This window comes from Anas acuta, chromosome 19 (assembly GCF_963932015.1).
Source record: "Anas acuta chromosome 19, bAnaAcu1.1, whole genome shotgun sequence".
NCBI lineage: Eukaryota > Metazoa > Chordata > Aves > Anseriformes > Anatidae > Anas > Anas acuta.
Genome location: NC_088997.1, coordinates 1,751,524 through 1,775,881, shown reverse-complemented (window position 1 = coordinate 1,775,881; position 24,358 = coordinate 1,751,524). Strand labels below are relative to the sequence as shown.

At 44.9% G+C, this 24,358-nt stretch overlaps 2 protein-coding genes across 9 annotated transcripts in view; both read right to left on the bottom strand.

Annotated features, from left to right (window-relative positions):
- SYNRG (synergin gamma) overlaps positions 1-9,433 on the bottom strand; it is a 40,368-nt gene extending 30,935 nt beyond the window's left edge. For 7 of the 8 annotated variants that reach the window (XM_068656271.1, XM_068656272.1, XM_068656274.1 and 4 more), the window contains exons 1-6: positions 9,264-9,433; positions 5,186-5,226; positions 3,978-4,096; positions 1,925-2,055; positions 1,540-1,645; positions 803-914 (exon numbers count right to left, since the gene is read on the bottom strand). In XM_068656271.1, coding sequence (XP_068512372.1) covers positions 803-914; positions 1,540-1,645; positions 1,925-2,055; positions 3,978-4,096; positions 5,186-5,226; positions 9,264-9,364 — 610 coding nt within the window. In that variant the 5' untranslated portion in view covers positions 9,365-9,433. The remainder of the gene's footprint in view (positions 1-802; positions 915-1,539; positions 1,646-1,924; positions 2,056-3,977; positions 4,097-5,185; positions 5,227-9,263) is intronic. The other variant, XM_068656279.1, reaches the window with a different exon arrangement.
- Positions 9,434-11,008: 1,575 nt separating this feature from the next.
- DDX52 (DExD-box helicase 52) lies at positions 11,009-17,985 on the bottom strand. Its single transcript, XM_068656280.1, has 15 exons — positions 17,831-17,985; positions 17,468-17,669; positions 17,022-17,152; positions 16,644-16,829; positions 16,290-16,433; positions 15,978-16,089; positions 15,380-15,452; positions 15,027-15,230; positions 14,639-14,729; positions 14,004-14,126; positions 13,629-13,779; positions 13,175-13,250; positions 12,947-13,018; positions 12,204-12,296; positions 11,009-11,604 (listed from the first exon to the last, which is right to left on the bottom strand). The coding sequence occupies exons 1-15, from the start codon at positions 17,978-17,980 to the stop codon at positions 11,517-11,519; spliced, it is 1,896 nt and encodes a 631-aa protein (XP_068512381.1). The 5' UTR covers positions 17,981-17,985; the 3' UTR covers positions 11,009-11,516.
- Between the last annotated feature and the right edge of the window lie 6,373 nt (positions 17,986-24,358).

The following is a 24,358-nucleotide window of genomic DNA, read 5'->3' as shown; positions in this document are numbered from 1 at the left end:
CAAAAGAAATGTATATTCATTTAGACAGTTTTCTGCTCAATCCCTTCCTTATTTACCCATTTTAACAGAACTGATATAGGGTGGGCAAATCAACAAACCATGCGAAAATGTCAGAAAACAATTGTAACTTCAGAATTATCAAAGAGTAAATCCACAGCAGAGAAAGATTTTACATGGGAGAAAACTTATCTAGATGAGCTTCATTTCAGGCATAGAGCAAGCTATATTATAACCCTCAGGAAATCTTTAGTAATAATTACTAAGAAGTACTAATACCAAAGAGGTATTATTGTACTAATACAAAGAGAGAGTACCAAAGGCTTCGGTTTGACCATACCAAGGCAATGGTACAGAAGTACTATTGCAGTACTTAGAAGTTTTTACACAATGTTTTGATCATTCTTAACACTTATATGGCATTTCTCAGCTTCAAAAGCACTCTGCAAAACATTAATTAATGCTTTGAAAAGAACTCAATTATATCAGTTATAATGGAAAGATAAAGAAAGTTACTATCACTGGCCTGAACATCCATTACCAATTCCCATGATATTTCACATTAATCATTTCATATTACGCTCTCTTTTGAAGATTATCAACTCTTCTAATAAAAGCTGAAATCTAATATTTTACCCTGATAACCTGAGTGAGTAAGCAGTTGCTAGGATGACACATTATTTTACAAAACATTAATTCATTCACTTTATACTACCAAATTAATACTTCTTTCAATTAGTTCCTCCTGCTGAGGATTTCAAATATGAGTTTTATTTTCAGCTGGAAAATAGGAAAAATGACAAACCTGGCTTTTTTGGGTGTGACGCTGGTGTTGGGTGCATCTTAGCATCTCTAGAAAAACCATCTAAATTTCCTTTAATGGCTTCCAGTGCATCATCCCTGCTTTTTTCACCTGCCTGAAACACGACAGAACACGTTTTGAAAAATTCAGAGCAGAACTCAGTTTTCTTTCAATGTCCACACTTGTTCAGTACAAAATCTAGCAATGCCTGCTGTCAGATTAAAAGTTTTCCCCCTCCTGCAACACCTACTTGAAGCATATTAACATCAGCTCACATATTTAGAAAGCCATGTATTTTGCAGACTACACAATAACAGCACTGCTCAGTTTTAGACCTGTGCTTTATGTACAGGAACAATGCAGAAACCTCACTCGACTATTTGGAGTCTTGCAGATACGAGTCTTTAAGCTCACTAGAAGCGTTCAAAACTTTGGACAAAGTTAACAAACAAGCCACCAAACGCTCTGTTTTAGAAGCCTCAGTCTTCCAAATGTTACGTGCAAGGTTGGTTTAAATTTATTTTTTCAGATGTTGATTTCATTTTCAACGCCAGCTTTTGTTTACATTATACAAAGAGCAAAAAGGACGGAATATTTCAGATGCTTTTGAAGATCTAATCTGATGTCTCATACAAGTTCCCCACTTGCTTACTTGCCAGCCAAAAAAGAGCGCCCCATAAAAGCTATTAAAAAAAATAAAACTGAAGAAATGAACATTGCAGTTATTATTTAGGCCATACCTTAGGTTTCACACTGCTCAGGAGCCTCAACTTTTGCTTCTGCTCTTCAAACTGGCGCCGCTTTCGTTCTTCTTCTAAGAACTTCTGCTGATGCTCAAACCTCTTTCTGAAGCAAAATAATAAAAAATCAAAAAATAATTTCATTACAATTTTCAAGTCAACCTTCTGCTCGTTTTTTCCACTTCTGTCTCAAATTCAGATGGCTTGGTGCACACATTTCCAGTTATCCTCTGAATTGTACGACAGCAAAAAATATTCTACACCCCTAAATGGACTTTTTTACTAGAGAAGCTACCATTAATATTTTTGCTGTGTTGACTATACTTCCAGACTATATCTACCTCTTAAAAAAGAATTTCCCAAGAGTAAATAAAGTGTCACTTACTGCTGTTCTTCTGCAAACTGCTTCTGCATGTCAGGGGTGTACTGCGGGGCTGCTGGACGCATTCCCAGGAAAGAAGCCTGGCCCATGTAAGGCATTCCAGCTGCCGGCATCGGACCCAAGGGCATGCCCCCCTGCAACAAAAGAAATATTACAGCTCCTAGATCTTTTTTTTTTCTTACTCACAAATAAAGGCAAACCACTGAAAAATGCACCTTGCCAGACTATGAACTAGCTCTCCTAAAATTAAGAGCATTAGGAGTGCTGGATGAGCAGCCTCTGAGCACAAACTGTCACTGAACAAAGAGATGGTCACTCAGTAGATGGCACTCTTCCCTCTCAATAATGATTACAGTTCTTAAAGGATTTTGGACAGTGCAATGGCCTGCTGGTCAAATGCAAAAAGCAAGACTTCAGATCCACACAATCTACCTCAAAGGAAGGAACATTACAGGCATTCTACACATGTGCTTTTTATTTAAAAACACGTGTGGTTTTTTTTGTTTGTTTGTTTTTTACGGGTTACTTTTGTTTATTTATTTATTAAGTTTTGTTTCCTGCTCTCAGTGATTGCACAATACTTTTTGAATTCCATGCTAAAGGTGCGCACTCCTAACCAATAACAGATGCTGGCAAGACCTGGTCTGGTCACTTTGCAAACAAAGCTTATCCAGGGAACCAACTGAGGGAGAAAGCATACAGCAATAGCCAAGAAAAAACTTGTCTGAATAAACTGCATGCATAAGAGAAATATTTGCTGATATATAGTTATAGCAACAAGGCTTGCCTAGTGTAGAAGGAGCCAGAAATTAAGTTATTTCTATTACGAGTCATTTTGTGTTTGGTATCAGAACGTGTAGGAAGAGAATAAAGGCTATTATTTTTAGACCAGCTCTCATAAAACCATCTTCCCACTATAAACCTTATAAAATTAATGTAATAAACTCCAGGTGGGGGTGGGAAGGGAGGGGAGCATAAGGAGATGGCAAGATGCAATATATTCTGGTTGTCACAGCAATTTGGTTACAAAGCCACACCAATACATTAAATTTCAGCAAAGTGCAAATTTGCACATAAGAACAGATGGTACTAAACAGAAAACAAATTATAAAAAAAAAATAGAAAATATTGTACTAGCTACTCATGCTTTGTTCTTATTCCCCAATTAGTAACAATAAAGAAAATGTTGCTTTAAGCAAGAAAAAAAGAAAGTAACATGGGAGCTAGGAAAAATGGGAAAACTGGTGTGAGAAAATACAGCACATTTATGAAACCCTTTGTTCCCTATAACAAGGTATTTTAAAATAAATTTTATGAATTGCCACTTACATTTAAAATATATATTTCCATTAACTACAGCATTTGAATTACAAAAGGCTAAAAAAAATTCAGTGAGTTGGTCATGACTGGACTGCACACACAGTCACTTCATAACAGTTTGCAAGGGTCTCAGTTAAAATCCTGCACAAAATGTCACCTTAGCAGTAAGTACGTGAAACCAAAGCAAAAGAAAAAGCACAAAGGAAAATTAAAAAGGCAGAAGGGACGTGCTGTGGGAGTTTTGAATTATAGTTATTTAACAACCCAATAGTATTGCTAACCACACTCTGGAGTAGGTGGCATCTGATAGCTTTTCAAGATCTTGCTGATGTTTTTTTCTCTTTCCTGTTCAGAAACCATGATTCTTATCACACTTTGATGTCATAACACGTATAATGAAATGAAAGTTCAGATTCTGACAACTTTGAGTGGAGTACAACAGTCAAGACACGTTAAGTTTAACTGATGCCATCCTTGCATTTCTCTCCACTCTACAACAGTGAGTAAAGTTTGCCAAACTTCCCCACTCTCCCTACCCAGATCCCAATGAAACCTGGAGAATTCATTAAATACCAGAAATATCTTCAAAGAGAATAATTTCAAATACGACGTCCCACTATGAACTAACACCCACGCTCCAGCTTCCAGCCAAGTTCTCCCCTCTCATCTCCCTGCAGTTGTGAGAGGGAGACAGTGCCAGCTGCCACCATCTCAGTCGTGTTTCACTGCCACACACCTGCATGGCCATAGGTCCGGGAGGCATCTGAGACCCGTAATTCATTCCCATCATGCCTGGCATGTTGGACTGCATGACAGGAACCATTGGAAATCCTTGCTGTTGCATAGGAATCATCCCTGTAATAAAACATTACACAAAGTAAGCACCTAGTTAGTGTCAAAGCTCTGCATTTTGTTTAGTGTATAAACTGAACCACCACAGCGAAGCAACTGCGAACAAATCTCAGGCTTGCTGGACCGATTCAGAAATAAAAACCAGGCTGCACTGCAGGCAGCCACAGGATTTCCTTAAGCTAGATACTGGTCAGTCTAAGGGAAGAAATGTTTTGGGGTTTATCAGTAATTTGTCATTTTTTGTCAAATGACAAATTGTCATTTGTCAGTAAAGGATAAATTTAAACAAAATTGGACAAATCAAGAAGGATTTTATTAATTTGCTGAATAAAGACAAACGGATTACATTTCAGGATCTTTGTATCTCATTTTGCTACCCTGGGAGTCCTGCACTAAGAAGAAGCACACACTTGCTACCAGCACCCCCTGAGACGATTAGAACTGAGCATCCCATGCAAAAGCACTCCAGGAGGGCCACAACAAACTCAGAAGTAACTCATAAATCAGTTCCTGACCCTTTTAATACGACAATGGCCACTTCCCCTTCAAGTTCCCCTGCATTTTCCATTAATTAAACAAACAGCTCTGCAACGTGAATGAGAACAAAGGCAATTCAAGGTTGTGGCTCTCCTATTGTATTAATACTTTCACACAGGTTGTGACTCTTGTCCCGGGGTCTTGCTGAGCTTTGTAAATATTTACCAGGCCTTGCAACACCCACACAGTATGGGTATACACAGCTGGTGGGTGAAGCAGAAAGAGGTTAAACGCCACACTCAAAATAATAAGAATAAAAAAAAAAACGTAAAGGCCAATTCAGGTTCAAACAACCCAGAGATGTAGTTTTTCTGGATCTTTAACCTTGCACTCTGGTAACACTACTACTTTGACGTTACACACGAAGTTTTATAAATAGAGTTGTAAGATTCAGCTTCCCAGTATTGAACTGAAGGGGAAAAAAAAAAACGCTAAGAAGTTCTCTTAATAATCCCTCTTCTGAGCAACATCATTAAGTAGAAGTTCCTTGAAGTTGGTTAATGTATCCAAACAAAGTAATGAACTCAGTGCTCACAACTTTAAGTTCACACATACCTTGAGGGGGGCCCAAACCTCCTGCGACAGGAAACATGAAGCTGGAAGAGGAGGAAAAAAATGGTACATGAAAGTCTGTGATTTGAGTGCAAATATAAATGAATGAAAAAGTCACCTCGACCTGCACGTCGACACCACCATCCTAAATCTCCCCCATTCTGGTCAGCACATCCATCTGCTGCTGCTGGTCTCACAGATGAGATGCCGGCTAAATTACACAAAAGCACCCCTGCCGGAGATCCCCCAAAACCACCCGGGCTGCAGAGCGATGGAGGATAAGATTTTATCCTCCATAACAGCACTAAGATGGTTTTGACTCATCCACATCACCCACAGGAGAGCTCTCAGCACCTACGCAGGTTGGGAAGAGGTCAGTTTGTTAATTTGGGCTAGGCCTTGGAGCACTGCAGAATGAATAAGCATCTCCTGGTGGAAGCATCTGATTCAGCAAGACCATTAACCGCACCAGCAAGCAGCCCTCAGCTCCTCAGTAACAATTTCCTGCAGAGAAATAAACCGCCCGTGAGACCCTACCATGTTCCTGCCTCCGAAATAGGTGCAGCACAATGTAACGCAGCTCCTACTTTCTCTAATTTACAAGTAAAACGGTGATATGGGAAAAAATATTCAGTCCAGTATCAAGCTCCAAGCACACCTGCGGGAAGAACTGTTAAAAATTCAACCAAAATTATAACAGCAAACTTCAGTCCTCGCTTTCACATGGCAGCACGTGCTGTGCTGCCAGACTGGAAAAGGAGGGACCTGGCTTCGAAGGCTCCCTTGCAAGCGACTCAGAAGCGTAGGTCAGCAGTAATTTACCAAATGGGAACTTCAGCCAGTGTCCCAGCCAGCTATTACATCAAAACACCATGCAGAGACAAAGGCTTTTATCGATATTCGATAGCCCTCAGCAGGACGGTGGGTTTAAAAGAAACTGCCTAAGAGTAAAGGAAGGAAAGCCACCATAACTGACTGCAGCCAGTTTTGCAAAACCTGCAGGAAATCAGAAAGCCAATCGGATTTATCTTTATGAAAGAGCTGTGCAATATAAATACAAAGACAAAATAAGGAATTTAGCTCGTGGTTAAACGTGTGATTTAATTACAGCCACTCACTACACAGACAGCGGGGTACGTGGTCACCACGACAACCCCAATTACTCCTCATCTCATCCTCTAACTTGGAACCTTCGTCATGCTTTGGCTTTTCCTTTACCCTAATCACCACGCTACGTTTTAATTTCTCCTTCCACAGCTAACATACGCTTATGCCTTCGAGCAGGTCTAGGTCTTACCGCCCTTAATCACAACAATTTCAGGTTCTTCTGCTTGAAACGCTGGGCAGACATACACGGCCTCCCCTCAAAACAAACGATGGGATCATTGGGATTGGATTCAATTCACTTTAAACCGTGACCAAGTTCTACTCAATTCACTGGTGTTCAGGTCGCTCATTCTGATCTGCTCCCCAGAGCACAAGCACTAGTATTATGAAGACAGTTTACTAAAACTCACAGCGGGATCCAGGACTGAACTCCTATATTGCTCAGGAAAACAGTTTTCTCCATCAAAGGGCTGATGCCCAGTGAATTAACTGGATTTTGCCTGCACTGGTTTTCAGCCATGGAAATAGTCTTGTGTGTGTCCTGACAACCTCAGAGCGCCATCTGGGCCATAGAGCCTCTTAAAATGCAGGTAATGTCAGACGTGTGAAGCTCCTGTCATACGCCAGATCTGCAAGTACAACAATTTTAGGCTTCTTTACGAAATACCTTTCTTTGTCTCTTCTGAATTATAAAGTAGTTAACTTTAATTTTGAAAAGCTCAGAAGTATCAAAAAATGTTCTTCACTTTTTGTTGCCCCTCCTTGTTGAGGAACCTGGTCAAGGAAGAGTTCTTCCAAATTAATAAACAACACAAACTGAACAAGCATGGCAAGATACCCCTGCTTGTTGGAAGCAAATAAGGTACAGAGCATTAAATATTTATCCCTTTCTACTGAGCTCCTGATTTATTTATAAGTCTCAGTTAAAAAAAAAAAAAAAAAAAAGACAAAAACCAATCAAACAAAAAACCTTGCAGCTAATTAGAGGGCACTGGAAGAAGAGGTAGTTAACAGAAGTGGCAAAGCAAGCTCCTTTAGCACAGCTCTCCCCATGTGCAGCCAGGATTCGTCTCAGGCTTTGCTCCGAGATTTAGTTGTGCAATTGCCTAGAGACTGTCCACATGCAAACATACATAATCCCTACCAAGTTTTTAAACACAAAAACCAGCAGCTTTATTTCTAAACTAATTTTGGGGGACGCAAAAGAAAAAGTGAATCCACACATCTGGTTAAAGCAGCTGATTAGCATCGCTGAAAAAGAAAGCTAACTCTCAGACATTTCTTAGATAAAACTGAAGCACTGCAGAAAGCCGCAGAAGTTGATAAACTGTACTGATAAAAGTAACAGCAGCAGCTTTCTTCTGAAGAAGGCATTGTAATTCCAGGTGCCTCAAAATAACAACACTGACGAGAATGAAGAATAAGGAGATGACACGACAACAGAGCAGTCTTTAAAGGAAAAAAAAAAGGGGGGGGAGCATGCTGAAATAGGTCCGTAAGGACCAGTACAGCACTTAGGGCTTGAAGAGCACTCGCAGCTGGTTGCCAGCACGCTCCAGAATTACCAAATGCACTTTCTAGACCGAAGGAAACCTTCGTGACCCCAGTTGTTTAAAATAGCATGCTTGATAGTAGTGAACTGGTCTATTTTAATAAGGGTTTTTATTCCTTGTTATTTCCAAAGGGGATTTAACTGCAGCCGCAGGCTTCGCTGTTGTTCTCAGAAGTGGAAGCTCTCCACCGGCTAGGTTGATGCAACTAGATGCAATACTTTAGGTCACTCAGTACAAAAACGTAACGCACGTCATACAGTCTGCACGAAACAGAATAAGCACAAGGAAAGTGAAGCAACTACACTAGCACAGAGCTCTTAAAGCAGCGATATAAACCCGTAAATTCTTATCGGGTAAGTATCTTGAATATCAAAACCAAAAATCAGGTTCAGTCAAAACGCAGGAGCGCAGGGAGGAGCGACTCCCCTTCTGTGTTCATACCGCACTTACAAAGCTCCAAACTACGCACAACATCGTTCTGTCTACAACTGGATTTTCAAACCCTCTCGCTCCCAATGAGTGAAGCCTCAGCCTACCAACACACCACACACCAAGTGTCTTTTTCACTGTATTTCCACCCAGAAATCCACAGGAATGAAAGCGAAACAAGCAAAGAAACCCCAGCACACCAAACCAATCTCTGCCTGCAGACTTCTTCCTCCAAGAAACCAGAACAGGAGCAAGGGGAAACAATGACTCCACGCTGCTTTTATTCCTCTAAGCCTACAGTGGGTTGACATTTTTGCTACTTTCTTACTCACTAAACAGACAGTGTTGCTCTGAGAGGTTACACGGTTTGTCCAGCCCCTCACAAGAAGTGTTTCAAAGCTATAGGTACGGGGAAATACCAAGATAACCGCCTGCTCCTTCCAAAATACAGAGATAAAGCACATAAATAAATACCCACAGTGGTGGTCCCAGAGCCCTGGGGGTGCAGGGCAGACCCCAGAAGCCCCCACATGCTGCAGGCATCAGGCAGCCGGGGTGACCCAACCCACCCAAATTGCCTTTGTGAGAGACGAATTCACCCAACCGCCCTCAAAGTAGGACAAGGGATAAATTAGCATGCAGGAGCCCGTGTTCAATATATAAATATGTGCATCACCAAGTCTTCAAAGACAGCAAAACGCAGGGCTCCCTCTCCTCCCCAAACCCGCCACCACACAATAAAACCTCCCCCTTATTGCTGCTTCTTCCTCCTGACACCATTCCCGGCTTCCCCACCGCCCCCATCGCCCCCCAGCACCAAACCCCCTCCTGCCCGGGTACCCCAGACCGCCGCTGAGGTACCTGAGGGGGCTCCGGGGACCCCCTTCTCCCAGCACCTCCCTCCTCCTCCTCCTCCCCTTCATCCTCCTCCTCCTCCTCCTCCCTCCCCGCAGCCCCTCTCCCCTCTCAGCCCGGCCCCGCCGAGCACCGACCTGGCTCCCCCCGCTCCTCCCGGCGCCCCGCCGCCCCCCGGCGCCCCTCCGCCTCCACCGCCGCCTCCTCCCCCCGCGCCGGGCCCTGCCCGCAGCGCCATCTTCCCGCTCCGGCCCCGCTCCCAGCTGGGCCCCGGTGGTGGCGGTGGCGGCGGCGGCTTCCGGGGCCGGGCCCCAGCCTCAGCCCGCCCTCGGCCCGCAGCGGGGCGGAGGAGGAGGATGAGGAGGAGCCGGGGATGAAGGGCCGGGCCCCGGGAAGCCCCGCTGGGTGCCCGCCCTCGCTGGGGTTTGGCGTGGGGTTGGGGTCCGGCCTCGCCTCGTTGCTCCGTTGTCTCACGGCACGGGAAGGGGCAGCCCTCGCTCTTTTTCTTCGTTTTCCACACGAAAACGCCTGAGGTGTTTTCATAGCTCCTCGCCTGCCATCTGTGCTGCTGGCAGGAGCGGCGGCGGCACCGGCGAAACGCTGCTGCCAGGGGAAAGGGGTGAAAGGCAGCACCGATGCTTCCATGAAAACAAAGCAGCGCCAGCCTTCCCCTCACACCCCAACAGCACCCAGGGAGGCCAGCTCCAGCTGGCTTCCCCAGCTGCCATCGCAGTGTTCCCCTACCAGCACTGCTTTTTCTATTTAATGCAGTCAAAAGCAGGCTTCTGCCAACCGGCCCTGTGAAGGGCAGTGGAAAAGTTACTTTATTAGCTTGTAACCGTGCCTGCCAAAATCCGCAGAAGTATTGGAAAATTAAAGCCTGCTTGCTGGGGTGCTGCATGATTTACTAGCCAGTCACACAGTTGGGCAGAAGCAGCTCATCTCCCTTAATAAGTTCAGCCAAAGCTTGCTAAAATACATTACAAAGCAGGGAAGTCCTGGAGTTGTTCTTTATCCTCAGGCAAAGAAGCTATTCAGCACGACAGCTTTCCAGTACTTCACAGAGTAAATTCTACGCAGCACAGTGCTTAAGCTTCAATACGCTACTGGTTAGGGTCAGAAAACACTAAAATCAAACCCAGTCTGAGCAAAACAGGTAGGTGAGAGCTGAAGCTTTCATTTCATAACCAAATCCCCCCAAAGAGAAACGTGTCACCATCTTTCTACACAACTGGAATTACACCCAGCTAGGCAAGAAAAAGATGCTCATGAGCAAAAGCTGCTTTCCCTCTTCCCGCCACTACTAGAATAAGCATATTCATTATGTATGTTACCAGTACCTTTTCAAGCAATTTCTTACTCAAATTGTAATATATATTCCACATCCCATCTATCATCGTTACCTTACAGCAAATGACTCGGTATTTATGAGAACATATGACTGAAGTTTTAGTAAGATACACAGGCAAATTCATTCATAGATGACAAAATGAAGGTGTCTCCTGTATAACCCAAATATAAGGTGCAATCCTGCAGACAAAGTGAAAGCAATTTAGCTTTTCTTATTAAACTTTAATGTATTTTAGCAAGCTTTGTCTGAATAAACAATTAAGAGTACTCCACTGTAAGTGATTTAAACAGAGCTGGGATCCATTTCCAAAATGGATTAAGTATGAGAAAACAAGACAATACTAACAGGACTGTTTGCTTAAAGAATTACAGGTGCAAAGGAGAAGCCATTCCTGCATTACAGGACTTCTGACACGACAAGGTGGACTAAGAACACAGATGAGGTAGGTGGAGCCTGACCTTTTTACACAGCAGAATGAGGAATAATGTATGCAGACTTGTCCCATCAAGGTTATATAAACAAGTCTCTGTATTAAAGTATTCAGTGACCTTATTTATTCTGTTCTGAGGCTTAAATACGAAATAACACAAAGTAGTTGGAGTTACAGGCATGTAAAAAACAAAGTCATTTTTTGCTTATTAGATATTTCAAAAGTAGTATGAACGGAGACTTTACTTCCACCTATATACATGGTGGTGTATTTTTTTTGTCTGTTTTATAAAAAAAAAAAGTTCACTGTGTCTTCTGCAAATTTATTAGGGATCACCTGACCACAAAACTAACAGTATTTCCAACTAGCAATGCACAACTAAGTGACAGTAACGGATGTTTTTTTTGAACTATCGTTCAGAAACATAAGGTATTTATGGCAAGACCACATTGTTCAGCTTCTATAAGAAGCATTCAGGAATCCTCTGCAGGCATTTCAGTAGATACTTTTTTGCACATAAACATTTCCCTTCCCCTTTGCCATCACCTTCGTTCTTCTGTTCTTCAGTGTGGACTGGGGCATCAGTCCCAGCTCAAGAGCAGTCACTGCTCAGCTTTTTGAAGCAGTCTTTGACTTCCCAGCATCTGTAGCTTGGTTAGTTTTCTTTTTTTCCTTAATGTTCTCCTTTGCAGTTCCCCTACAAGAAACACATTGGAGATTAAGACAGCTGAACATTGCATATGGAAAAAAAAAGTACATAGCAACATCCCAGACAGTCTTTTTACATTTTACTGCAACTGAACATAAATCCTTCAGTTGCAACAGTCTGCAGCACACGTAATTGTGCTCTTCACAACCACTGTCCACCACACTGAACTGCTGCACCCCAGACAGCCTTATTCTGGGAGCTCTAGTCATTAGAATTTAAGATCTATTTTTTGTATTAATAATTCACACACTAAAAGAAAGCCAGCCCTTAGCGAGAAGAGGAGCAGGTAAGGTCTAGCATTCTGCTAGGACTGCTAGTCTGAAGTCTGGCTTCACAGCCGGTGGTTGAAACTCGGCTCGTTACAGAGCTGCCTGAAATGCTGCCGCCTCATGTGGCACCACATAAGGTGAACTGATGGCATTTATCCAAGTTCCAGTAAGCAGATACTGACACTGAAACTTCACCATCACTACAAGCATTGTGACTCAGAGGTGCATTCAAACAAGATATTGGTTACTGCGGAGGAAGCTCGCTGGCCTTTCCTGTAGAAAAGCCATCCTGAAAGGAGAAAAAAAAAAACTACTTACTTTTTACTTTTCTTCTTTTTTAAGAAGCACTGAGGAGTGGTACAAATTGCTTCTCTCGTTAGTGGTTTCTTAATGAATTTCTTCTTTTCTTTGCTGAGAACGACATTTAGTGAAGAAGGATTAAGTGTCTTCAACAGACAAACATTAATATTCAAAGTAAATAAAACAGACACTGAAAACCTGTACTGGTTGTTAGGGATTTACAGGTCTGAAGGTATTTTCAGTGTTTATTCCAGGATCAGTTCAGCTACTTATCCATGACATTTACCATTTACTGATCCATGACTTCATCTCCATGACATTCCAACTTGATTTTAATACACAAGGTTTATGTTTATATACACACACAGATTTCTGACTTTGAAAACTATTACAAGTTAATCAGTTCTGCGCAAAAAAAGCATTACAAAGCACTAATTACAAATCTATCTATATGCATACACCCCTACACCATTTTAAGGTAACTTTTTCAACGTGTCAGAAGTCTGATTCCTGACTGTGAGCTTAGGCAATCTAGGGCATATTTCAGGGAGCTCACATTTTTCCTGGAGTTAACTGCTTTTCTATAACTAGAGAATCATTTCCATTTTTGCCTGGGTGAAAAAAAAAAAAAAAAACCACCATCCCCATCTAAAATTCCTTTTGCAGGTGAACTGTACCTTTTGCAACCCTTTTATCCCAAGCACCCCTCATGCAAGCTTTTGAAATGGATGACAAATTATAAACTACTCAAATGAACGTACCTCTGAAGTTTGGGAAAATGTTTTATGTAGCCAGGCACAGGACAGCCAGCTCGCTGAATGACGTTAGCTATACTGGAAAGGAAAGAAGGGAAGAGATTAACTCTGGCAGTAAGTGATTGGAAAAGAGAGAATAAGGTCCCATGGACCAGACAGAACCATACAGTTCAATAATACACTATACAAAACGTAAATGTAACATGGATTTTTGCTGTATCATTTTCGATTTACCTTCGTAATAAAGGTTTATCATCTTCTGTAAAGAAAGTGACTGCTTTTCCTGTGTGCCCTGCTCTTCCTGTACGACCTGTCAAACACAAATTTAACAGAGTAGAAGAGATTTTACTTCAAATACCTTTCTTTATTCTATTCCTCTTCACAGCCCCAGCCTCCCAGCGTATGATGTTAATATACTAAGCATACTACGAAGCAGCTAATCCCCAAAGATCGTTTCTACTGCACAAAAGCACATGTCTGAAAGAATCAAGTGTCCAAGGTTCATAGAAGCTTGAAATAAAAGGAACTCAGTTTTACTGAAAGTTGAGGCCAGGTAAAACTAGCTCTAGTGAGCTAGTGCTGTAGCAACAGAGGAGTCTTGGTTCTACGATTTTCACTTTTGCACAGGAGAATCTCCATTAAAGATTTAAGAACTAAGAAAAAGGACACACTGTGAACAAGCACTCACCTATCCGATGGATGTACTCCACTGCACTCGTTGGCAAATCGTAATTAATGACCATATTTACTCCTTTGAAGTCAATCCCTCGAGCTAGTAAGGCTGTGCAGATGAGCACCCAGATCTTCCCAGATCTGAAACCGTGTACTACGTTATCTCTCTAAGAAAAGAAAAGAAACATACTTGGGAACAGTCTGATTAGAAGTCCAAGAAAGGAGATGAACTTATTTCCTAAAAGGTGTCATGTGAACAAGCAAAACCAAACCTCTCAACCAAAAACTGCAATGAATTACTGTCAAACTTACCTGCACCAACATTAGAAAGAAAGGTTAAAAAACAGGTGTTGTCGAGTATTATAAAAAAAATAAAATTATATCCTCCTACCTGTTGCTGAGTTTTGTCTGCATGGATGACATCCACATTGATGCCTTCGTAAATCAGTTCATGGAAAAGCTCTTTAGCCCTCTCAATAGACTGCACAAAAACAAGGACTGGAGGAGAAAAACCCTGCAGAAGAATAAGCTTGTATAAGGTTCAAGTCCTTTTTCTACTGCTCTTGGTTGCAGACTGTGCCACTACAGACCTAGTTAGCCCCAGTATTTTACATCTTAGAGGATACCTATTTCTTTTTTTTCTAACCAGCAAAAATCTTTGGGAGTCAGATGTAAGCACGTTCAACCCCACTACCTTTGAATCAGTCTTCACTTAATCATCAGGCTGCATTTTAATCCACAGAAACTTCTTTTTGTTCCCCTCCCAAGGTAAGCAATCCTACTCACTGCCAACTAAAATTAAGTAGACCATTAATACAAAACGCTCCCAAGACTCAAACACAGAAGCAAGAAGAGGGAACCCTCTCAGTTTTCACAGGGAGAGTAATTTCTATTCCTTTTGTACTGTTTTGCACGCTCTTTAGCATATACCACATCGAAGCCTTTGACCTAGGGAATTACATGGTCCTGACAGACACATGGCTTGGTTCAGAAGTACGCAAGATGTGCTCAATCACTCCAAAATACCTTTTTAACAAGCTCTCTCATTGCTGTTAGTTTTCCTGTCTCAGATCCAACAAACAACAGCTCTTGTTCTACTGTCTCCGCTGCAGAGTTTCTGAAACCAGAAAACAAAATCATACACATGTATTTTACCTGGTGGGTGAGAAACACTGCATGGCTTATTTCACCAGTACATACTCCCAAAGTTTATTTGATGACAAAAGAATGGGCAAACAACATTTTCCCTAGTGTGCGAGACAGATCTATATGCGTAAACAAATCTTGAGACAAAGAGCCTGTAGTACTAAGATTAACAACATACACCAAGCAGGCTGGTGAGGCGAAGAAAGGAAATAGGTCACCCAAGAAAGGAAAAAAGCATGAGAGAGCCAGAGCACAACTGCACACCTACCTTGCTCCAACAGACACCAGAACAACACTGTCGAGGTGGAGTTTACACCACTCCTCCACATCACGTGCAAAGGTTGCACTGAACAAGGCCCTTTTCACAACGTGGGACGTGCACGCCAGGAAGATAGAGGCCAGCTGGTCTCGGAATCCTGTCTTCCCATCTTCAAACAGTTTGTCGGACTCATCCACCACCAGCCACTCCACACTAGGAACAAAGAGGGTTTCTTTTCAGTAAGAGTCGCTTGCAGAGAAGGCAAAAGTTCTAAACAGTCAAAGACACAAGAATTATGCATGCATACGCTTTTAAGTGGCAAAGCTAGCAGCAAAGCTGGATATGATAAAGATTCTCCCTACCTGGTCAAGTCTATTGCTGGAGGATCCTGTTTCAACAAATAAATGAGTCTGTTTGGAGTAGTAACTAGTATATCTAAAGGGAAAAAATAAATAAAAAAACAACCAAAGCATTAGATGAGACGTGGACTTTAAAAAGAATGTTAAGAATCATTTTCCAACCCAATCTGACAGAGGTTTGTTGGTTTGGGGTTAGGACAAGGCACTTCATTGTTGCAGTTCATTTGAGGGAGTATTTAAGCAGCAGAAGATATTGCAAAAAAAGTCGTGGATTTTTCTCTCACCTTGAGACTTTATGTAAATGGTTCTTAAAATCCATCAGGAAGAGTTTAGATACAAAAATCATTCTACTGTGCTCTTCTTCAGAGCCCTATATTCCGTGATGTTCACCTTTTATTAAGCCTACAACTTGGCAAAGTTCTACTGTCAGGCTCACTTCCTATTTCTTCCATGGAATCTACCTTTTTTTTTTTTTTAAGCACTGAGCAATGATTACACGACTTGGGTGGTATTAACCAATCTCCTCACAACCACACAACCCAGAAAAGTCAGGGACATTTCTTATGTTTTCAGAACGCACTTCAGTAGGGAAAACAATTACCAAATTTCTTAGATGACTTTGGCCCAAACTTCTTCGCTGCTTCAACTGCCTTCTGGATCATGTGTATCCTGAAGCCTGTCCCCTCAGCCAACTTCACCAGCTCCCGATGTGTCTGAGAAGACAGGAACACAGACTACATTTACAGAAGCCGATCAGCTTTGAAACCAGAAAACAAACAAACAAGCAGGCATTCCTGAAGGAACAGTTTCAAACGTCACCCAGATTTCAGTATTAGAGAAAGCTGTGCAGTCTTCTTAGCATTATAAACGTACAAGTACATAAATACGACAACCCTTCCCTCACAGCACACACCTGGCTAGCAAGTTCTCGGGTAGGCGCTATGATCAGAGCTCTGAATCCTTTGTTCATAGGTTGTTTCAGGTGTGTTAAGAGAGGAATACAAAATGCCAGTGTTTTTCCAGACCCGGTAGGAGCAGAAGCTAAGAGTTCCCGCCCCTACAAGACAAAAGGTCGTTATTTTACTAGAAGAAAAACAAACATAAAACCAAAAAAAAAAAAAGTCACATGCATGTAAAGATTAATGCTACAAACCAACCTCAAATACCTTAGTAAAAGCAAAGATAAAAAAAAGTCTTATAACAAGGGCATTTTGAACCATGGTGCACTAGATGTCTCTGTAACGACACGCGATACCAGAAGGCTTACATGAAGCATGACGGGAATGGCCTGCATCTGGATTGGTGTTGGGACCTGGAAGCCAGCAGCTCGGACGTTCTCCATGATTTTGGGGTGGATTTTGTACTCCTTTTGGAGTTGTTCAAACGTGGCAATTGGGTCAGGAAGATCTGTACCTTGAACATTAATCTTGTGTTGATTTCTGAAGCGGTTTATCTGAAAGGCAGGAGACAAACTCTTTCTTTTCACAGCATGAAACTAAATACATACGGATTAATCTTCTGATTATTTTCCCAGACTCAGTCACCCTCCTCCCAAGGGGAACTGCCAGAAGTGAGCACCAACTTCAGATGAAACACCCACAGAAAGCAGATAATCAGTGGCTATGTTGGAATGCTGTGGTCTTACCTTTTCTCTTCTCAAGCGCTCAAGCTTTTCCGCGGTAGGTTTTTTGTCTTTCGTGCCTTTGATTTTTGCTTCCAGCGAGGACATCCACATTATTCCATTATTTTCTGACAACTCTGGAATTGACTCTGCTTCTAGAGGTTTGAAAAAACAAACTTTCTGCTAGTGAAATCTAGTAAAAAAATTATGTGGTAAAAAAGGACAACTCAAAACCATTTTGTCTCATTCCCACCTTAGTTAAAGGACAGTAATCACATCCCCACACCTTAATATTGTAACATGGCCCAAACGATTATCAGCTCTGATACAATACAGCTGAAGCACCCTGAAGCCCCTTTTTTTTTTTTCAGAGTTAAGTGACTTACAGCATCTGCAGATTTAAAGTAAACTCAAACAAGAAGCACAAACTCTGTCAAGGCACTCCACCGCATGTACACATACACAAATACCTTGCATCTTTTTCCTTTTTCTCTTCCCTCTTCCATTTTCTGCCGTTCTTTTTCTCTTCCCTGGCACCTCCTCGCCTTTCTCCCCTGCTCCATCCTCCTCCTGCAACCCTCCTCGTTCCGCAGACCCCTGAGGGGCTCCCTCCTTGCTCCCGAAGAAGTCGAGGCCCCCCTGCGAGCCGCCGCCGCCTCCCCCCTTTATCACCTGAGGGCAGGAGAGGGAAAAACGCTGACGGGGCGCCCAGCGCCGCCAGGCCGCAGCGGGACCGGGCCCTGCCGCGGGGCCGGGCCGGGCCGGGAGCGGCCCCAGGGCCCGGCCCCAACCCCCCGGGGCTCCCCCGGGGGTTCCCCCGCCGAGCCCCGCACCCCGAAGCGCCTCGCGTCGCGCCCGAAGCGCCGCACATCGAAACGGGCCCCGGCGCCCAGGCGGCGGAACAGCTCCTGCGCCTCCATGCTGCCGCCCGGCCGGAAGCACACGGCACTTCCGGGGCGCGGGGCCCATAGCAACGGGCCCATAGCAACGGGCCTGGCCAGGCCTCGCCAGGCCCCGCCTGGTTTTTTGTTTTCTTTTTTTGTTTGTTTTCCTTTTTTTTTTTTTTTTTTTCCCCATAATTCTAAGTGTGATCCAACCACATGCACACTTCCCCTCAGTATTTACAAGCACGACACAGCTTTGGGTGGGAGGAGGGAATAAGGAAAACTGTGCAAAACCCATATATTTACTTCCTGGAGCGATTTCAAGCAGCGCTCAAGGCTTCAGTCACCTGCGTGATACGTAAATAGATCAGAAATACCAAATGTGGTATATGAGCCGTAAAACTGTTCTACATCTTTATAGGCTCATCGCGGCATTTTGTGCTTTTGTGTATTCCTGATGGCAAGTTAATTACACTGACTGCTTCACCTATTTTAAAGGCACAGCTCATTTAAATGAAAGGACAAAAGCTTTTGTAAGAAGTTTTTGTTCGTGCGTGTCTGTGCTTTCATGATTTACAGTATCATTAGCTGGTCTCAAAGGGCTGACGGGGGAATCGCTCTTCTATCAATCACAGTGCCAGCAAGCAGAGATTATCAGCTCCGCTGGGCACAAACACGCTGCCTCCCGGGGATGTAAACTTGGGCCCTAGGTATTTCTGAGGAGGAAAAACAGTGGTTTATTAACATGTTCTGACCTTTTCATTGTCAGGATCGTCCCTGGTTTTACATTCTCTTCATCAATTGACTGGGAAGTCCCTTTGTGATCTGCTACAAGTGGTTCTGCCTTGCTCTGAGAAAGTTTAAGAATGTTTCTCTTGGTCTGATTTAAATCCATGCAGTCAAAATATGGGAGGCTCAAATCTTCACTAGCCTCTTGATTTTAAGACCCATTTTAAGACCCACACTGACAAAGATTTCTGTGTGCATTTGACATGAAGCACCTCAGGACTTCCAGTGACAACTAAACTGAAGTCAGGCACATGCCGTTTATTTGTTTAATCCTTGATGTACGCTGATGCAATACAGCTTCACACGCATGCAACTGTGCTTAAAGAAATAATTTTAGAGGCAAAGATAGGAGCAACAGAGCAACTGGCTCAGCTGTTCAGGACAATCAGAGAAAGATCAGAACTCATTTAATTAATCTATTTATTCATTATGATAAACTGAGAGGCAGAGTAGTAAAGGTAAGTCTCCTTGTACTCTGTATCAGATCAAACTACTGATACCGTGCCTGGTGTTCTTGAGGCAGAACAAACAAATCCAATTAAGCAACATAACATCAGCATTACAAAAACTATTTCATGTAATAAAATTCTCAAGGGCCAAACATCTACATTACCGAAGTCTGAGAGCCCCAAGACATACAGGCAACGGTTGTTCTTCCTGTAACATTCACTACTTTAATTACGAGCTTTGAGATGAAAAATGGCATAAACGAGATTCTCCCCGCAGTCCGTATCTGCCTGATTTATAGCACTTTTCCTTTGCCAAACTTCTGACTTCCTAGCAGAGGGGGTGGAAGCAGACACACAGAAACTGCGGGTGGGCACAGAGCTCCACCTCTGCTGTGTCCCTCGTTGGTGTCCGTGCCCAGCTGCTGCCACCTGTGCATGCAAAGCAAGTAAAGCCAGCACAGAAGAGAGACGAAGCCGCGTCCTTCGGGGCCAATCCTGGGCTAAGGCTCTTGGTTTTCTGCTGGGAGAGGTGGCTAATGGTTGCTGTGCAAGGATGGGGAAGAATGTGGAGGAATTTGTGTAACAAAGAACTATAAATCACCTCCAGTATCCATCACTCCCCAAGAGATGCTGTCAGCAGATTCAAGAGTGAGGAAACGGGAAATGCTCTCTTCATCAATCGACTGGGAAGTGCTTTTGTGGCTGGGCAAAGGAGCTCTGCACCGAGGTGGGACAGGGACCCTCTGGCAGGAGCAGCACCAGCAGCACGTTCCCAGCTCCTGGCACCAAGCTGCCTCTCCATGAGGTCGATCTGCCCTGACGGCGAGGCCAGCACCAGAATTGGGGCTGTGAGGTGCCATGTTGTGCACGAGGGCAAAAGGGAGAAGTTGGTGAAATACAAAGTCAGAACAATCTGAATGAATGCAAAGCAAAAGTGCTCTTGTCACAGCAGCGGGCTTAGCTTTGCTTCCCTGGTGCTGCTCTATCAATTACCCGGCACTAATTGCCAAGTCAGCACTGACAGCAGATGACCAGCAAGGGTTTTGCAGGGTGTGTGGGTGGGGTGTACAGGGTACTCAGCCCACTGCTGTTGCAGGGTTTAAGCATTTCAAGCAGCATCATGTACCAGGACAGTCCTGTCTTATCATCGGAGCTTGCTGGACTGGGTCTTGGCTCCACATAATTCTGTTCAAAACCCCTCCTGACCCCCCAAACTGATCCCATATCTGGCTCGTGTAAAGCCACTGCAGGATAGGAGCATGGGCAGCCAAAGCTGCTGGCAGGGTGCTGGGCTGGGTCCCCACGAGTTCATCAGACTTCGCTCTTCAATGTCAGTCAGGGCACGGGGCCATGCCCCACAGGTAGGAACAAAGTAAAAAACTACAGAATTTAGTTCTGCAGTTCTGAAACTGTAGTGATTTAGTTCACTGCATGCACAGTCAGGAATGGTCACCTATAGCTGTGGCATCCCCTCCAGAGGAAAGCCCACTGAGGCCAGTATCTCTTTTTTTTATATGCTTTTTTAACTGGTGTAACACAGGACAGCATTTGTCAGTGGCACTTCTGCATATCTGCTCCCCATGTCCCACTATCCTACTAAATTATCATCACTAATATGCACATAACAGTCAATTAGCCTGGCTGAGCGCACTCGTGACCTCTGATCCCTGCTGTGTCCCCCAATCCATTAACAGGCCCTTGTCCTTTAGCTCCCAGTATGAATTGATGTTGCATCTATTCTCTTTCGGCAAAGAAACACGCTCCCTCATTCATCTGTCCATTTCCACTTTCTGTTCTTTTGTCTCCTCCTTCTGTTCCCTGTGTTGCTAACCTGGTCACAACTTCTTGACCCCACATCCTTGTCCCTCCCGAGGGTGCTGTAATCCCAGTCACTACCAAAAAACTTTTACTTTTTTTTTCCCCCTTTACCCACATCTTATTTAGCAAAAATGGTTTCCAGCAGTGTGGGAGCTTTGATCCCCTATTCAAGAAATCCTTGCAATGTTTTTTTTTTTTTTAAAGGACTTTCTTTCTAAAGCAAATGAATTCTTCATAAAAGGGGAAATGGTGTGCTAGCTGGTCTCTGTTCATCTGAGGAAGACAAATGATCTCTTTTATTACTTGAAAAGCATAGCAGTTGAGTGTGTAGATTTGTGATTTATATGTAATTAAGAATCCATTTGAGCATCATATTAATTACGGAAAGGAGAATTAATTTTGCAGGATATACGAGTAAAAACCAAAGTTCCTGGAAGGAGAAGATAAAAATTCTGAGGTTCACATTTTATGTGGTTCTACATTAAAACCAATATTGGGCTGGGGCAGCTCTGTGGTGCACGTTGAGGTTTTTCACTTGTAAGTTTGATCCCTGGGTTGAAGAAATAAAGGCGAATGTCAGAGCTCTCCCCTGAAGCTGTAGTGCTCCCATTCCTGGCTCTGCTGAGCCCTTGGTGGCAGAGCAGACCTCTCCTTGGCCCTGTGCTGGACCTCCTGGCATTTCAACGCTTCCAAGGTGTCTACAGACCAAGGAGCCCGCAGATTTGCAGGTCCTCAGGTAAAATGAGCAACGGGGGACATGCTGGAGCAGCAGGGACTGATGTTTTCTCTGGCTGCTGACAGAGATCTTCACGACCTGTCTTTCCCTATCAAACCCTTGCACATTTTCACAGGCTTTGAAGACCTCCTGCAAACCCACTGCAGAAATTCCACGTTGGAGGGACATGGGATCAGTGCATGCTGCCAGAGCTGCCTCCTGCCTGCCACAAAAACCCCTCGAGCTCTACATACCTGCGCCCAGGGATCCAGCAACACATGCAGACAGCGCCGGCAATCCCCACCGTCCTCCCGGCGTGCTCGACAAACTGCTGCCACCCAACCAAGTCCGTGCAGGGACTTCAAAGGGTGGTGGCTCCTTTCCGAGCGTCACACGGGGCGGCAGTGCCCGGGCTGCGGGGTGCACAGCCCTGGTTTTCCTGCCCAGGTTTCCAGCGGATGCGGCCGTCTGGCTGGACTGGCAGAGCAAGTCTGGAAAGACGGCACATTTTGAGCCAGGCACTCTTGTGCAACCTGGCATTGCTTCTCCGTGTGTGCCAAGCAGCATTTCTGGCGTTGCTGAAATAGCTTCTCAGCATTTCGGTGTCCATCCTGTTGCCTCCGTGGCCAGCAGCTCGGTGGCTCCTCTGCAGGGATGCTGGGGCTTTCCCTAGCAAGCCACCCGCTCAGGGCCAGCGGTCACACACGTGAGGATTCAGCACCGGGGCACCCCGACCCTCCGGCATGCAGGGTTTGGCCATGGTCAGGGTTTCCCTGGCTCTGTCCTGCCCACGATCACAGGGGTGATAAGGGCCAGCAGCCCCGTTCCCCACCACAGCCCCACGCAGAGGGCTCGTGCTCGCCATCTGATAAAGCCGTAACGCGGCGAGGGCGGCACTAACCAGGGTATGACCCAGCAGCTTCGCAGGCAGCGTGCTGCAGTGCAAAGAGCAGGGGTCTCTGGCAGGTGGCAGCAGGCTGCGCTCTCCTCCGGAGCTAAAGGAGAAGCCACGCTCAATTACAGCCCTCCTGCATCCCACCTCCGCACCCCAGGGTCCCTCCAGCCCCATCCCTGCAGCCTGCGTGCCCTGGCCAGGAAAGGAGCACAAACACAGCAAGCGGTCCTCGTGCTGTGGAGAGCCAAAACAGCCTGGAGTTGGTAATCCTGGGATCAGGAAGGGAGGGATTTTCCTTTGCACTTTAAGTTACCTCCAGTGATGCGGCTTCACTCTGAGATGAAGGAGGCCGCGGGCTGTTACGGGTATGAAGCAGACCTGTAAAGCCTCGTGGCAGCCCATGGAGCCTCACGTGCTGGAATTCCCCTGTAAAACAGCTTTGGTCTGCAGGATGATCACCCAGCCTTGTAAAACCCCACTGCTAGTAAAGGAGCTTTGCCATGCTTCTGGTAGGTGTCTGCGCTTTGCTACATGACAACTGTCGCCAAACACAGCCCCAACAGCAACAGGAGGAAAAAAAAACGCCCTGCAGGAGCCTCCTTTGCTGTTAAGTGGCATTTCCCAGCCAAGTGGTACTTCCCAGCAGCTCAGGGTGTAGCAGGAGCAGGGGCACTGGGTGAGGTGTGGGCCAGGCAGGGCTCCAGCCCCAGGCAGTGGCAGCAGAGGCTGCTCAGGGAGTTTGGGGCAATACCTCCCTCGGCTGGAGGTTAAACCCACGTCTTGGAAACCTCCTCCTTGCAGTGATCACATTTGTAAGAGCACCCACAGCATCTTGCAAACCATCACGCTGCCTTCCTCCCGGCCTGCTGGTCCCCAGGGGTGGGGGACAGCACCCAAGCAGCTCTTTGGCAGCTTCATGCATTCACACCTCCTGGGTAAACACTTTCTCTTCTTAATCATTTGTGCTATATTCATATTATTGACTTTATCCTGCCTGCTCTATCACACTCTCTCAGCTCCATGGTTGCTGCCTTCTCCATCTGTGCCTTTGTTTGGATGTGCCCCGTGCCCGTTTCCCAGTTCCTTTTGGCTTGCTCCCTCCTGTCACCACCCGGCCCCTCTCCCGTGGGGTTGTCCCTCAGAGCCTCCACCCCCCGAGATTTTCTCTTACCTTCTCTGCAGGGCTTTCTGCAGAGCAGTGCTGATAGGAGACCACTTACCAAGCGATGCTTTACCCTTATTGTTCACACCCCAAGCCCCGTGCCTCTCAGCCCACGTCTGCCAGAGAGCTGAAATCACACCCCAACAGGCGCTACCCCCTTGGAGGCTCAGCTCTCAGCTGCATCAAAAGGGAATTGCTGAGCAGGGAGGGCAGTGGGGATCTCTCAGCATAAATCCCGCATCTTTGCTCTGCAAACTTTGCTAAAAGTGTGTCTCTTCCAGCTCCCTGTGAAAGGGACCAAGCAGTCCTCACGCCTTCCATCCTCCCTCCAGCTTTGCGCTTCCAGTTTTTGATCTGGGACAGCAAAAAATCACAGAAACTCCAAATGAGGGTTTCTATTGGGGTGTCCTGCTCCGGCCCTAAATGCAAGCACCACATCGCTGTGCTGAAGGCCCTTCCCACAGCAGCCCACACTGAAATGATGAAAAGAAACAGGATCCGAGGCAAACACGGGCACTCCTGAACACGATTCAAACCAAAGCCCTGCACCATGCAGAGGAGCCACCCTTTGCTCCTGGTGTGCTCCAAGCCTCAGCTCTTGGCAGTCACAGACCCCCAAAAGCCTCAGAGCAAAACTCTGTGCACCCTC